Source organism: Cervus elaphus, chromosome 9 (genome assembly GCF_910594005.1).
Source record: "Cervus elaphus chromosome 9, mCerEla1.1, whole genome shotgun sequence".
Taxonomy (NCBI): Eukaryota; Metazoa; Chordata; class Mammalia; order Artiodactyla; family Cervidae; genus Cervus; species Cervus elaphus.
This window is the reverse complement of record NC_057823.1, coordinates 7625329-7640286: the sequence shown is the minus strand read 5'-3', so window position 1 is coordinate 7640286 and position 14958 is coordinate 7625329. Positions and strand designations below refer to the sequence as shown.

At 55.3% G+C, this 14958-nt stretch overlaps 1 protein-coding gene across 3 annotated transcripts; it reads right to left on the bottom strand.

Moving 5' to 3' along the window:
* Positions 1-55: 55 nt before the first annotated feature.
* On the bottom strand, positions 56-9707 carry LOC122699185 (GEM interacting protein). Of its 3 annotated transcripts, XM_043910796.1 has the most exons (22): positions 9559-9676; positions 9142-9268; positions 8482-8566; positions 7910-7985; positions 7740-7797; positions 7343-7468; positions 7186-7250; positions 6967-7074; positions 6451-6531; positions 6195-6365; positions 5967-6104; positions 5427-5614; positions 5074-5180; positions 4914-5003; positions 4509-4586; positions 4282-4436; positions 3876-4064; positions 3642-3779; positions 3343-3539; positions 2626-3013; positions 961-1027; positions 56-828 (listed from the first exon to the last, which is right to left on the bottom strand). In XM_043910796.1, exons 4-22 carry the CDS (start codon positions 7973-7975, stop codon positions 455-457), a joined length of 2784 nt encoding a protein of 927 aa, XP_043766731.1. In that variant the 5' UTR covers positions 7976-7985; positions 8482-8566; positions 9142-9268; positions 9559-9676; the 3' UTR covers positions 56-454. The 3 variants fall into 3 exon arrangements, with proteins under 3 accessions (XP_043766731.1, XP_043766730.1, XP_043766732.1); XM_043910795.1 differs by lacking the exon at positions 9142-9268 and having other exon boundaries at positions 9559-9707; XM_043910797.1 differs by lacking the exon at positions 9559-9676 and having other exon boundaries at positions 7910-8042; positions 9142-9546.
* Positions 9708-14958: the final 5251 nt, after the last annotated feature.

The window sequence follows — 14958 nt, the reverse complement described above, 5'->3', positions numbered from 1 at the left end:
GCCTCACCGACCTCTCCTCTGTCACCCTTCCCCAGCAAAGAAAGACACTCAAGGATATAAAAGACACAGTTTATTCAGAGGCCACCAGACCCCAGGCACCACCAGGATGCTGAGTCTGGGTTGCCACACCCTCCAAGATCTGGTCACTTGGGATCAGCTAAGGAGGCAGACAGAGATGGGGGAGTGGCCACAACCAAAGTAGCAAAAACCACCCCTGTCTCAAGGATCCCATGACCTATATTGACCCTGAGTAACCTCTGAACCTGAGTGGCCCTGATGCTTGACATTGACCTATGTTTTGTAGAGGGTATCCTGGTACCACCAAAAGGGTTTTAGTTCTCTGCTAGGCCATGTAGTCTTTCCTCATAGGAACTCTCCAGACACCCCATTTAACTCCTGGGAAGCTGGGCCCATCTTCTCAGTCCTGGCCTTCTTGATCAGAGCGCTGGAATAGTCAGAAGTGGTCCTCGGCCTCCTCAGTTTGGGGGTCTGGGCAGCAGGTGGCCTGGGGCACAGACTCACTGTGCAGCTTGGAGAGTAGCCTGGCTGTCTCCTGGGTGATCTCAAAATGCTTGGGCAGCGGGGTGCGGCGCAGAGGGCTGTCTTCACGGGTGCTGGCGGCAGGGCTGGGTCCTCGCCTCCGCAGGCTCCCTTGGGGCACTGATGTGATGGGGGTCTCCTCGGACAGTTTGGAAGCCACCAGGGCCAAGCCAGACAGCTGGTGGGTGACAGGCCGCACACCTCCCCGGGAATACTTCACTGGCTGGCGGCTGAAGTGGCCACGGGGCTGTGTCCCCAGGGGTGAGTCCTCAGGCCCTTGGTTGGACACTGTGGGTTGGGGTGGTCAATGCTAAGCACCCCAAAGTCCTCTGGATGCCACCCTCCATTGTCATCACTAAGTCCAGCAACCCCAGGGCAGGAGCAACCCCAGAACCCTGGGCTAACCTCTAACACACTCACCTTCCCCTCCCTCATTTTTGATGTCTTCGGTTATTTCCTCTTCCTGCTCACTGTGCAGAGTTGAAATCTGTAAGAAGAAACCCAGGAATGAGACCTCCAGCAATAAAATCCCAGTTCTTGGAGACTCTTGAACCAGCAATAAAATCCTAGTTCTTGGAGACTCTTGAACATGCCAAAGCTCCTCTTTGCAGTTTTGTTATTTGGGGAGAGATGATGCCCTTAAGAGCGTACTGCTTGCCCTCCTGAGAAGAGGTGTCATTAATCTCAACTGTGGGCTCTGTAAGGTGGGAATGCCTTTGTTCAGCAGAGGTTGTTGGTAGTCATGTCTGACTCTTTGTGACCCCATGGACTGTAGCCCACTGGGCTCCTCTGGCCACAGGATTCTCTAGGCAAGAATACCGGAGTGGGTTGCCATTCCCTTCTCCAGGGGATCTTCTCGACCCAGGGATCGAACCCAGGTCTCCCGCATTGCAGGCAGCAGAGGACCAGCCTGGAAAGTGACAGCCATCTCTCCGTTAGGAAGGGGTGAACTACTGATCTCCATCCTGCTATACTTTCTGCAATTTCAGGCCTGCTTTTTTTAGCTTATCTGTGTACCTTTTAGTTTGTCCTTTAGCTAAATGCTAATAGCAGCTGGAATGCTCTGTGTCCTGAGCACTTTCTGAAGTTCTGAGTCCCACACCTCACTCGCAGCCCCTCTCCCAGCTCTAGGGGGCTACAGGGGAGAGCCAAGCTCTCAGGAATGGTGAGTATATCAGGACCTGAGGGACAGGAGGTCTCCCCTAACAGTCCCATCTCTATATGGTTTTCACTAACAGTATGTACCTCTTAGGGCAATTGCTATGTAAGCTCACCTGCACTGTAGGTATGCAGTCAGTGGAGGCTTGCACACTCCTCTCTGGCCTCACTTCCTACCACCTTCCCCTCACTCATTCATTACAGCACAGGGCTGTGCCCTGAACACACTAGGCATGTTCCCACCTCAGGGCTTTTGTACTGGCTGTTCCCTTTGCCTGGAACACCCTTTCCCTGATCCCCACCGGGCCCACTCCCCGCTATATCCTTCTAGTTTTTGATCGAACTCATCTTCTTCAGGGGACCCATCCACAACATCCTATTACTGTTACAAACTGCCCACCACCTCTCACCTTCGTGCCCTTGACGTCTCTGACTTTACCCAACCCTTTCTTTTCTTTATAGTCATCACCTTGTAACATCCTATATAAGTCTGTATGACTTTGTATCATATATCCTGTTTATTGTTGGTTTTTTCCTCACTAGAAGGTAGGCTAAAGCGACTTAGCAGCAGCAGCGGAAGGTGGGCAATCAAGAGGGTGGAGTCTGAATATTTTGCTCACTGATGTATATGTAATGCCTAGAACAATGCTTGGCACACAGTAGGTGTTCAATAAATATTCTGTTGAAGGAATCAATAGTATTCATGTTAGGATCTCTGCAAGGCTGTATCCTGTTGTTATTTCATTATTTCCCACCTCTCCATTCCTTACTTCTCCTTTCAGGATGAGTGCAGAGTCAATAATAAAGGAGGAAGGGAATGGAATAGACAGTTTTAAAGGGGAAGGAAGGAAGGAAGACAAGAGAGAGAGTGAGAGGATTGCATGGAGAGAAGGTTCTCCCCATGTCTGTGGCCCAGCAGGTTCCTACCTCTGGGAGCGTGGCCTCGGGATGCTTCTCCAGGGCACTAAGGAGCATGGCGTCTGGGTCCTGGTCTGAGGCGAGGGATAAGGGCAGGGGGTCCAGGACAAGTTGTAAGTGTGGTGCCTGGAGGCTGGCTGGGAGGGTCGCAGGGGGTGGGCTGGGGTCTCGGGGCAGGGGCTCAGTGGCCAGGAGGAGCTCGTCAGCCCCGAAGATCTGCTCATAGTGCACAATGAGGAACTCGATGAGCTGAGCCTGGTGTGCGGAATCCAGCAGGCAGGTGATAGGTCCGGCACCGGCTGGCCCTGGACCGTCGGGCAGCCGCAACAGCGTCGGCCCAAATACAATGCCCAGGTTGTTGGCAGACATCTTGTTGTCCTCATACTGTGCAGCCACCCTGGGGACAGCAGGAGCAGAAGGATCAGGGCACAGAGTGTCTGATTACTGGTCACTGGGTAGGACCTGCAAACCAGGCTAGTGGTGACTTGCTCAAGTCATGGGTAAGAGGTCCTGGTCACTGTTTGCAACCAGCAGCCACAAGCCTGCAGGTGGGGGTCAAGGGTCAGCATCCAAAGTCAGGAGTCATGTATTAAGTTTCAGAGCTCAGAAAACACATATGAAGGTCAGAAGTCAGTGTCAGGGGTCAGTGGTCCCATGTCTAAGGAAGGCGCAACAGTCTGAGCCTCAGGTCAGAAGTCACGTGTCAAGACCAAGGACAGTGCACACCTGAACAGATGGGCCACCAGGTGCCGCAGGGTGTTGTAGTTAGAGTCGGGCAGCTGCACCAAGAGGGTCTTCAGCGAGCGGATAACCTCAGGGCTGGGGCTGGGGGTCCCAGGGTCGTGCACAGGGTCTGCATGCAGGGTCTTAGCCAGAGAGATGAAGGCATCGTAGAGGTGGAAGGGGACCACGGGGTCAGTGAGCTGGGGGTGGAATGGCAGGGGGGATATGGGTGTGGGTGGGCTGCAGAGGGTCCTCAGCCTGAGCCCATCTGGCCCATGAGTCCCAAGCCACTGAGCACCCACCTCCTGGAGGAATCGCTTGAGAACGCTCGAGACATCATGAGGTGAGTTCCCTGACAGGTCAACCAATGCTCGGCCATTCTCAAAAGCCTGGCACAGCCGTTCCACGCGGACCCTGGACCCGCTGACCCGATAAATGCCCTGCAGGGCAGGGGTGGGAAGTGGACACCCGGCTTGCAGTCTGGCCATTGAGAGGGCTGGGTCACTACTGGGGGTGGTCAAAGGTCAAGGCAGCACCTGCACATTCAGCGCACGCTGTTCTATCTCGGCCGTGCACCTGGTGATCACAAAAGGCACCTCCTCTGGGAAGTCCCTGGGCAGCTGCAGGAAGTTGACCCCAAAGAGGGGAGTCCGGGCCGGTAGCCGCTTATGTCCACAGAGGATCAGCAGAGTCTCGAGGCAGCGCTTGTGGCAGGTCAGAGAGCACTGAGGAAAGGTCACAGGGTCAGGAAGGTCATCAGGGTCCGTGGGGGAAGAGAAGGTCATAGAGATCCTCAGGGAGCAGGGGGTTCATAGGGGATCATCAGATCAGGGCAGGTCTCTCATGGCAAGGTCTTAGGAATCTCAGGTCAGGGAGATGCCTGTGGTCAGAGAGGTCACTGGGGGTCAGCAGAGGTCATTAGGTCGTCAGCCCAGGCCATACCTCCTCGCACTCTGTCCCGCTGACCATGAAAGCCTCACACTCTCGGCACTTGGCTGGGCCCCGCAGCCGCCGCAACCGGTGGGTCTGGGCTGCGTTGGATAGTATCCACTTCTTGAAGGGGGTCCCTGGCCCGTTCTCCAGCCCATCTCCCAGGTCTGCAGGGAGGGAGACAGGGTCAGAAGTGCCTAGTCCATCCCCAGCCCACCTCCACCTGCTTCCAGCCTCACCAGGGTCTCGCTCCTCAAAGTCATCTGAAGACTCGGTGCCTATGGATGACACTTTTACCAGCCGCCTCGTGCCAGAGCCTGGAGTCAGGTTACAGAGGTTGAGGGTCACAGAGGTCATGGGGGAGGCTCCAAGGCTAAGGAGACCTTCCTGGTCTTCAGCCTTCCCAAAGCACCCACGGATGCCCTTGGGGAAAGGGTCAGAGGTCAGGGGGGTCAGACAGGTCAGGGGTTAGGGGCTGAGGAATAGGTCAGTAACCTGGGGGTAGCGGTGGTTCCAAGTTGGATCAAGAGAATGGGTCAGAGGTTGAGAAAATAGGTCAGGGATGCAGGGTAGGTCAGAGGTCAAAGAAAGAGGGTTTGAGTTTGGGGGTCAGAGCCTGGCCAGGGGCCGGAGGATGGTCCCACCTGGACTGGAAGTGGGAGAGTCCTGGGAGCGAGACTCGCTGCCACCGCCCATGCTGTCCACATCACTGCCCACAGTGGGGCCCAGAGCTCCTAGGGAGGGACAGGTTGGTCAGGCGTGGCCTCCCCAGCACCGCTCCTGCCTGCCTTTCACTGTACTCACCCTGCCAGCCTGTGCCTGTGTCCTCCCAAGGGCCTGGCTCAGCTGTACTCTCATCCAGCTGTGGAGGGGGTGCTCCAGAGAGCTTCTTTCTTGTGTCCAGAGGGGAACTGAGAGGAGAGGTTGGAGGGCTCTGATAATCAGGAAGCTGGCCTGGGATTGACATCACCCCTGGCATCCCTTTTAAGACCCAGCTTCAAGGACTTGGGTCTGCAAGCCCTTATGGCCATGGGCATCATGGCCCACAGTGCAGTAACCCCAAGTTCCCAGCCCTCCCACGACTAGGACAATCCCACCCAAATGCCTGGTGCCGCATCTCCCTGGCTTCCCATCCGACCCTGCTCCTGGGGACCCACCTGTACGTGAACTCCTGGAAAGAATAGGCGGCTGGCGGGGGTGGTGGGGGGTCGGGCCCTAGCGCCCTCACGAACTCTTGGTATCGCTGGCCAGGCTCGAAGGGCTTACAGCACTCAGCCAGGGCGGCGAAGGCGCGGGGGCCACGCTCTGCCTGAGCGCCTCGAAGCCCGAACAATCCCAGGGTCACCTGTGGGGTGGAGCCAGCGTGTGAGAAGGGCGGAGCCCGGGAGCCTGGGGCGTGGCCTGCCCCTGAGAGACACCAGCTCGGTCCAGGCTTGGGGGCAGGCAGCGCAGTGGGAGGTGGCTGAGGGACTGAGTCTGCAGCTGGGCTAGGGGTGTGATCAGAACCCGGGTGGGTCAACCTCGGGGCAGGACCCCTTGAGTGGGGCCGAGAAAGGAAGTGCTGGCAGGGTCTGGGGGCGGGAACTGGCTGTCCAGAGAGACGGAGTGAGTCCTGGTGCCCCGGAGGCGGCCTAGGGGCAGGTGAGGCCCAGCGGTACTAATGAGCATGGCGGGCAGCTGTCGGGTCAGGGTCTCACCCGCCGCAGCACTTCGTCCCCCTGCAGCACCAGTTTGCGCACGTGGGACACGATCCGCTGCTTGGCGGCCTCCAGTTCCTGTTGCCGCGCGTTGGCCTCTCTGACGCAGGCCTGGTACAGCGCTTCGGCCTCCTGCGCCTGGAGAAACCGAGGCAGGAAGCGTGTATGGGAGAGATGCGTGGGGCTGGGGGCGCCGAAGCGCAGCGGGGCACGGGGCGGAGTCCCCACCTTGGCCTGGGCCTCTTCTCGAGAGCGTCGCCGCCGCTCCTGCTGTTTGTTGGGGCCCGGTGAGGCCTGGAGAGCCAGATCTTCGGGCGACACCTGGGAGCGCACCCGCAGTTCCTCGCTGCGCTGCATGTACTGGAGCTGGGCCCGCCGCAGCGCCTGCACCGCCTCGTTCTAGGGGCGGAAGAGGGAAGGGTCTTCCGGCTTCTTCTGTCTCCTCCCCCAGCCCGCTTTCCCAGCTTGCAGCCCTAGGCCTCACCATCCGCTTCTGCTCTTTCATCCACTGCTCCTTGAACTCCTTCCGCCACTTCTCAATCTCAGTCCGTTTGGCAGCCAAGGGCTGGGAAGGATGGGGAATGAGGAACGCTGCCCGGGTTGCTTGGTCATCCCATTTACCCGGCCCACATGGCTTTCACCCGCTGGACCCTTTTCTCTATCTGCACTCTCTCCTGGGTCTTCTCCCCCAGATTTGCCCTCCCCCACCCCGGTGGCCTCTCCGCAGAGTCTCGGTGGTCACCTCCATCCTTTGGGTCTGGAGCTGGGGATGCCAAGGCTCTCTTCCTGAGTACACTCGGCATCTCGCCCCATGGCCCGCAGACAAACAAAAGCACAGTTTTGCAATCGCACAGGAAACCTGGTTTGAATCTCTGCTGGGTAACCTTGGGCAAGTTCCGCAGCATCCCTGGTCTCTGCTTCCTCATCAGCAAATGGTGCTGATGGTAATGATGCCTCCCCGGAGGCTTGTAGAGAAATGATGCATGAAGGGCCCCCTCACCTGGTAGTAATCTCTTTTCTGCTGGGCTAGTGTCTCCATGGCCAGGCTTCCCAGGCTGAGGTCGTGCTCCAGAAACAGGAGGTAGATATACTGCAGTGACATGTGGCTCTGCAGGAGGGGAGAGGCAGCTGGTGTTAGAGGATGCTGAGGATCTAGGGGGCGTCCAGCTGGGATTCTGGAGGGGTTGGGCTCTGGGGGCCAGTGTCTGCTCAGGGCTACCTGCTGCTGGATTGACACCTTGCCAGCATCGGCAATCTTCATGACGTTTTTGGCAAACTCCAGCTCTGGGGGTAGACGACAGGGGTGTGAGTCAGGCGGGGTGCGAGCACTGCAGGGCCCAGGGCAGGGCCTGGGGCTGGGCCCGAGGAGCCCTCACCATAACTGGCTCTCTTCTCGGTCCAGGCCAGCAGCTCCTTGACGTAGCGGCTCCAGGACTTGGCGTACTCCAGAGCTGCATCCACGCCCCCCTTGGTTCGGATGAGCCGCAAGTCCAGCTCCTCCCCTGGGGCAGATGGGTGGACCTCTGAAACTTCCCTGAGCCCTCAGACCAGACCAGTGAACCCTGTTCTACATCTTATGGCTTCTCCAAACACTCCCTTGCTTTTGCTTATCTAGGTTGCGACCTTACACTGATTCTCCACTGAGACTGGGGCTCCCTGAGGACAGGGGTTCACGTCTGCTGGGGGCACTGCCACGTCCCTGGTGCACGGGACAGGCTGTTGGTGATGGAGGACTCCTTTCTGCCCCCATGCTTCTGGCCCCAGAGCCCCTACCTGTAAGGGGTGCAGGATCCTCTGGGGAGGGGCCACTCCAACGGCTGGTCTCACTGGCCTGAGGGGTGGGGGGAGACAGCATTCAGGAACATGCAGTGCAAGCGCCTCCACCTTCCTCAGTCTCTCCTCTGAGGCCCCCTTCTCCCTGTCCCCTGGGTCCCATCTCTCACCAAAGTGGCTGTGGGGTTCTTGTCAGGTTCCGGGTCTCCTGAAATTACAGTGTCTCCAGCCAGCATCTCAAGCGTCCTGGGAGGTCAGGGAGTCAGGATGCCACCCTCCACCGAGTCTGTCCCACCTAGGGTGCTGGGGACCCCAGGGCAGTTTGGGGATGGTCCTAGATATCACCTCTGTGACATCTGTTGTATCTGGGGGTCCTGAGGGATGGGACTTTAGGGAGGGAAGTAAGTGAGCTTCTTTTTTAAAGAAATTTGAGATAGAATTTGAAGGATCCTGGGTAACTGGGGTTTAGAGCAGGATTATAAAGTTCTCCAATGTTTTAAGGGATCACAAGGGTCACAAGAAGGATACGTGGGGCCCCTAGGATCACTCTGGGGGTTGCTGGTGGATTTAGGGGGTTGAATTTGGGGATATTCAGGTGTGTTGAGGGCCCTCTCTTAGGCTTCTTGCGTTATTAGGTAAGCGCATCCAGAAGTTGCAGGTTCCTAAAGGGGCTTTGGGCATCTAAATGGTTAGGGATTTAGGGATCCTGGCAGAATTTGGGGTGACTCAGGCTCAGACTCACACGTTCCCCAGTGAGATTTCGAGGTTGTCCAGGCTCCGAAAGATGTCACTGTACCTCTTCCTGCTCTCAGGAGCCGGGGGTAACCCTTGGAGAGGGGAGTATCACACATGGGTGAACAGAAGCCTCTCTCCACCCACCACACCTTGGCAGGTTGTTTGGAGGGTGAGGATGGTGAGTGGGGAGGAGGTGGGGGGGAACGGGGTGGGGTGGGGTAGGGGGATGGAGGGAAAGAGAAAGGAAAGAGAGAGAGAGTTCTGGTCTCATGGGGAGTGCAGGATGGGACGGGTGTTTGAGCTGGGATGGCGGGAGTGTGGGCTTGGGTGGGACCTGACTCAGGACAGGCAGATGGACTCAGGCACAACCCAACACAGAGACCACTGCTTGGAGAAGCAGAGACACCCACACATGCATGGGCCTAGAAGCAAAGTGACAAAACAGATGTCCTAGATACAGCCACACTGCCTCCAGGGACAGAGACAGCTTGACAATGGAACCACATGGACCTCAGGCCAGACAGATGGAAATACACGTGGGACAGACCAGCACAGGGCCTGCGGCAGCAACACACACGGGCAGATTGAAACCCGGAGCGGCGTGAAGACCAAATGACACTCAATATGCAAATCAGAGACACAAAGACTGGTGGAAACAAAGTCGGACCTCGCCACGTTTCTGCTGCAGGCACCCCTTCTAGGGGGCGCAGATCAGCATGTTCCCCTCCCTGGGCAATGGAGTGGCCGGGTGGGGATCCTGCCGCGTTGCCCTCTCCATCAGCAGTCGTGACACCCTGCCCCCATCACAGATATCAGAAGCAGAAGCGGCCACTTCCCCTTCCTGGGCCCCCTCCCCCAGACATCCGGGGTGAACTCCTAAGGGGGAGGGGGTCAGGGGCTGGTGTCCCGGGCCCCCTCTCAGCTTGGGAGTCCCCACAGTGGAGGATTCCGGCGTCCTCCCCATTCAGGAACTCCTCTCCCAGCTCTCTGGACAGGGAGGAACAGGCGGGGACCCTCATTGATTTAGGAAGTAGGATACGTTCGGGAGAGCCCCCTCGAGGATCACGAGTCCCGGACCGCCTACCCGGCTCCGTTGAGTCCATGCTCCGGCCCTAGGGTCGCTCGGCTAGGACGGGGACTGGGAGGGAATCGCGCGCCGGCGCCGCCGGGGCCCAGCCCCGGTTTCCTGCCTCCGCCGCCGCTGCCGGGGTTCCGCGCGGCCCCGCCTCAGAAGGCCCCGCCCCCAGCCACGCCTCTGCTGGTAGGCCACACCCTCCAGGCGAAGACGCAGACCACGCCCCCTGCCGGAGTGGCCGGGGGGTGCACTCAGGACCTCCTGAGTGACCGGCCGAAACGACTCCATCCCGGCCAGGGTTTCCTCATCCCAGATCTTTGTGGGCCCCCTAACCCCAGCATACTCCCCTTACAGTGAGCCCACACAGTCTGCCTGGCCAGAGGAGCCTGTTCCAAACGTTTCCCGTTCTACGACCCAGGGACACCCCTGTCCATAAGTCTATTGGAACTCTGAACCCATCCTAAACTGGCTGGGGCAATGGGAGCCCCCTGGTGGTGGTCTGATGTTCTGCCCCATTCCGGTTAATTTGAACTCCCCGAAAGCTGAACAACGAAGAACTGATGCTTTTACACCGTGGTGTTGAAGACTCTTGCGAGTCCCTTGGACTGCGAGGAGATCAAACCAGTCGATCCTAAAGGAAATCAGTCCTGAATATTCATTGGAAGGACTGATACTGAAGCTGAAACCCCAATACTTTGGCCACCTGATGCGAAGAACTGATTCATTGGAAAAGACCCTGTTACTGGGAAAGATTGAAGGTGAGAGGTGAAGGGGACGACAGAGGATGAGGTGGTTGGATGGCATCACTGACTTGAGGGACATGAGTCTGAGCAAGCTCCAGGAGTTGGTGATGGACAGGGAAGCCTGGTGTGCTGCAGCCCATGGGGTCACAAACCGAGTTGGACACAACTTGAGTTGAATTTTGGGGGACGGGTTGGGACCGGTTGAGGGACCTGTTTTCTGGAAGACGATTTTTCCATGAATTGGGGGAGTCAGAGCAGGGGTATGGTTTCAGGATGATTGGAGAGCATTACATTTATTGTGCACTTTATTTCATTTTTACATTGTGATACATAATGAAATAATTATACAACTCATCATGATGCAAATCAGTGGGAGCCCCGAGCTTGTTTTCCTGCAACTGCATGGTCCCATCTGGGGGTGATGGGACATAATGACACCTGAAGTGTGTTGCTTATGTCCAGTCTACTCTGGAATCTCATTTGGTTGCTGTCACTGCAGAAAACCCTGCTTCACAAAGATGAGATAGAATGGAAGTGGAAATGGAAGCAGGTTTTTCAGTGCTTTTGTGGCAATCTCAGGATATTCTGCTTTGACTTTAATCTAGAACATGTGTGCGTGCTAAGTCGTTTCAGTTGTGTCGGACCTTATGAACTATAGACCACCAGGCTCCTTTGTCCATGGGATCCTCCAGGCAAGAAGACTGGAGTGGGTTGCCAAGCCCTCCTCCAGAGGATCTTCCTGACCCAGAGATGGAACTGATGCCTCTTATGTCTGCTGCCTTGGAGGCAGGTTCTTTACCACCAGCGCCACCATGCCTGCAAGTGTTAGTTGCTCATTTGTGTCTGACTCTTTGCGACCTCATGGACTGTAGCGCACCAGGCTCCTCAGTCCATGGAATTTCCAGGCAAGAATACTGGAGTGGATTGCCATTCCTTTCTCCAGGGGGTCTTCCTGATCCAGGGATCAGATTCTTTACCGTCTGAGCCACCAGGGAAGTCCATCCAGAACATACAGAAATTTGAAATTATCTCAAACATACTTTTAAGGCCACCGTCATTTTTTTAATCTCAAGCAGTTAATCATTTTCTAGCATTAGAAAAGTCAAATTCTATGTGACAAAGTCAATTCACCTGGCTTTTTCACAAATGGGTTGAGGATCCATTCCTTCCCAATTTGGGGTCTTCTGTGGTTGGGAAGTATTGCTCAAACTCTTGAAAGCTGCAGTAGGTGATCATTCATCAGCTGGGAGAAAGTAGGCCCTGGCTCAGTCCCTTTCAAAATCTCTGCTAATGTTTGAAACATGTCAGAAATCCCCAGTGTTCACTCATTGTCCCCATAATTCTGGTGTGGGTTTGAATGCAGCCGCTTTATCTGCTGACCTGAACACAGTTGTTTGCCCCTAAAGTGACAGATTGAGTTCGTTGAGCAGGTTGAAGATGTCACACAAATAAGCAAATTTTGCAACCCATCCTGTCACTGAAACATGCTTCCAGTGGTGACTGTTCTTCTAAAAGAAATCTCTAGAGCGACTCTCATGACTCAAAAACTCTGGCTATGGATCTCCTTTTATATACTTTATTTTTATTTATTATTTTTTGGCTGTGTTGGGTCTTCGTTGCTTTGTGCGGGCTTTCTCTTGTGGCGGCGAGCAGGGACTGCTCTTGACTGCAGTGTGCCGGCTTCTCATTGCGGAGCACAGGCTCTAGGCGCACGGGCCACAGCAGTTGCAGCTGAGGTCTCAGTTTAATTGTGGTACACGGGCTTGGTTGCGCCTTGGCATGTGGAATCTTCCTGGACTAGGGATCGAACCCATGTCCCCTGCATTAGAAGGTGGATTCCTGTCCACAGCACAACCAGGGAAGTCTCTGATCTGCCATCAGAAAGCATCTCACGTCTGTGAGAGAGGCTTGTGCTCTGTGTCCCTCTCTTCACAGAGCTGCTCGAACAGATGTGAGCGAAGGGCATGTACTTTAATGTGGTTGATAATTTTAATCACACCATACAAAATGTTAAGTTCAGGTGACATTTTTCAGCTAGCAGCATTTCTTTATGGATGACACAGTGTGTAGACTCACACTCAGAAGTGACCTCTTTGACCCAAGCAGTGAAACCAGAAAGTCTTTTGGTCACGGCAGCCCTTCAGTCCATGCATATGCCAATACAGTGACCTGGTACATAATCAGAGACTTGGGGTGCTGGTTGGCAACGAAAGTGCAGGTAACATGTTCTCATGAAAAATAAAAGGCACAAGAACAAACATTGTTGCCTTGTTGTCACACTGGTAGATTAGTCAACCTGGATTGCGTACCATGTGGATTTGTTAACCCTAACAATTGTGGTTCAACATTCTCTATTTCATCAGTTAGTTATGAAAGTGAAAAGTGAAAGAGCCAGTCAGTCGTGTCTGACTCTTTATGAACCCATGGACTGTAATCCGCCAGGCTCCTCTGTCCATGGAATTCTCCAGGCAAGAATACTGGAGTGGGTTGCCATTCATTCCCTTCTGCAGGGGATCTCCTTGTCCCAGGGATGGAACCTGGGTCTCCTGCATTGCAGGTGGATTCTTTACTGTCTGAGCCGCCAGGGAAGCTTAATTATGGTATCCTCTAGTTATGGCACTAGCCAAAAAAGGAACACAGGCCACCTTTTGAACTGCAGCCTTTCCTAAAAGTTCATGACAAATGTCCTCAGCAGCAGGATCAACTCTTCACCAACAGTAAAGGGCTTAGCTTTAGCAAGAGGGTTAGCCACTAAGAATGAGGTTTGCCGTTCAGACACATTTAATGAAGTGGTGGCCTTCAATAATTGCTTCGGTTCACTTTTTCTTTTGAAAAACTCCAAAGGCTTGTCTTTGAACGCAGGGTGCTTGGTCTCCATGTGGCAAAGCAGTTTTGAAGGCTCCATGGCTTTGTTGGATAGCCAGTTGCCCGTATTATACAACACAGTCTTAGAGAGTGTGAACCACCTGTTACAATGAACCCGTAACTTAACTATGCTAGGACTCTTGGTTGCTGTCTAGTTGCTAAGGTGTGTCTGACTCTTTTGTGACCCCATGGACTGTAGCCCACCAGGCTCCTCTGTCCATGGGATTTCCCAGGTAAGAATACTGGAGTGGGTTGCCATTTCCTTCTCCAGGGTATCTTTCCAAACTACAACTCTTGGTATTTTCTTTCAAATGCAGGTTTTTTTGGGGGGGAGGGGGGGCAGTCTTGGAATCTTCTGCTGTCTCACCGCTGGGTCTTTCCTCCCTTACAAAGGAGCTCTCCAGCGACATTTGTTTTTACACATTTTGGCTAGGGTCAGCTTGTGGGCTTATCAAAACTGTAACCGAGACAAGTGTGCAGTTCGGGAAAGAGGCACGGATGGAAGTAGTGGTAAATAAAATGGGCAGGCCACACATGGACTAAAACAAAGTGTCGGATTCTGACTCTGACAGCCTGGATCTATCTGCAGCTGCTTCCTGCACTAGCATCGCCGCCTCAGCTCCACCTCAGACCACCAGTTATTAGATTCCTGTAAGGAGCACACAACCTAGGGATCTAGGTTTGAATACTTGCATGCACGGCTCGTGATGCTATGAGAATCTAACGCTGCCACTGATCTGACAGGAGGCGGAGCTCAGATGGCAACAACATGAGAGATGGGGAGCGGCTGTAAACACAGATGAAGCTTCGCTTGCCTACCTGCCGCTCACTCCCTGCTGAGCAGCCGGTTCCTGAGGCCCAGGGCTTGGGGACCTCTGCCCTAACCTGCTGGGGCTGAAGACACTACTGGGAACCCCCGGGAGGGCTCAGCGCTGCATCAGGGCTGAGGGCCCATTCTCAGGGCAGTCAGAGCACCCCTCGGACCTCTCTCATGCACGGAGGGTACGAGGAGCCTTGCTCTGAGCCCACCAAGAATCATGCCCAGCAAACTCCCCCGTCCAGAGTGCTCCCCTCCCCATTTGAGTGCCTCAAATGGCCTCAGGGATCCCCTGCCGGATGGGGCCTGGCACCTCCGTTGTGGTTCACTCGCTAACTGGTGTCCGGCTCTTTGCGACGCCATGGACTGGGAGATGGGCGGAGAAACAGCAGGCACCTCTTCCCCTCTGGAAACCCCAGCCAGTGTCCAGGGCCCATGTGATGCTCACAGCTGGTCCCAGCCCCTTCCTTGCTCTGGCTCCCAGGGCTCTCGGTGGGCTGTGGGCCACGCTCCCTCTGATGGAGAAGCCTGTTGGGTGGGTTGCTGAGGATGACCATGAGGCAGGGGCAGAACAGGGTAGAGTTCCTCACTGAGCATTGGCGGGGAGAGGAAGGAAGTTGTCCGGAAGCCTGGGCTTGGGTTCCATGGCCTGAGGTCGTCACATGCAGCTTGTCAGAGTTATCAAATGCACCCACACCCCACACTCTGGAATTTCTGACGGGAAATAAAAGGCTTTTTCTAGTTTTTTTTGGCTGTTGAAAAGGTAAGAAATCTGACTGCGGCTCTCAGCTTTCATGCTACCAAGTCCACAGGTCCTGAACTGCAGCGCGTGAACGCCTTCTGGAAGGACAGTGTCGGTGTCGAGAGCCCGACTGCAGGTCAGACCCTGGCTAGGACGTGACCTAGTGCTGGCACCTGTGTGCTGCAGGATCCTGAGGGCTGACCCGAGTCAGTATTTGTAATGACTTCAACTTCCTTGTATCT

Excerpts from the sequence above, each read along its gene's own strand:
- LOC122699185 (XM_043910795.1), bottom strand. Across the intron at positions 6,105-6,194 it reads GAGAAGAGGCCCAGGCCAAG|GCGCAGGAGGCCGAAGCGCT; the intron begins GTGGGGACTCCG and ends CGGTTTCTCCAG. Across the intron at positions 5,181-5,426 it reads TTCCAGGAGTTCACGTACAG|TTCCCCTCTGGACACAAGAA; the intron begins GTGGGTCCCCAG and ends CTCTCCTCTCAG.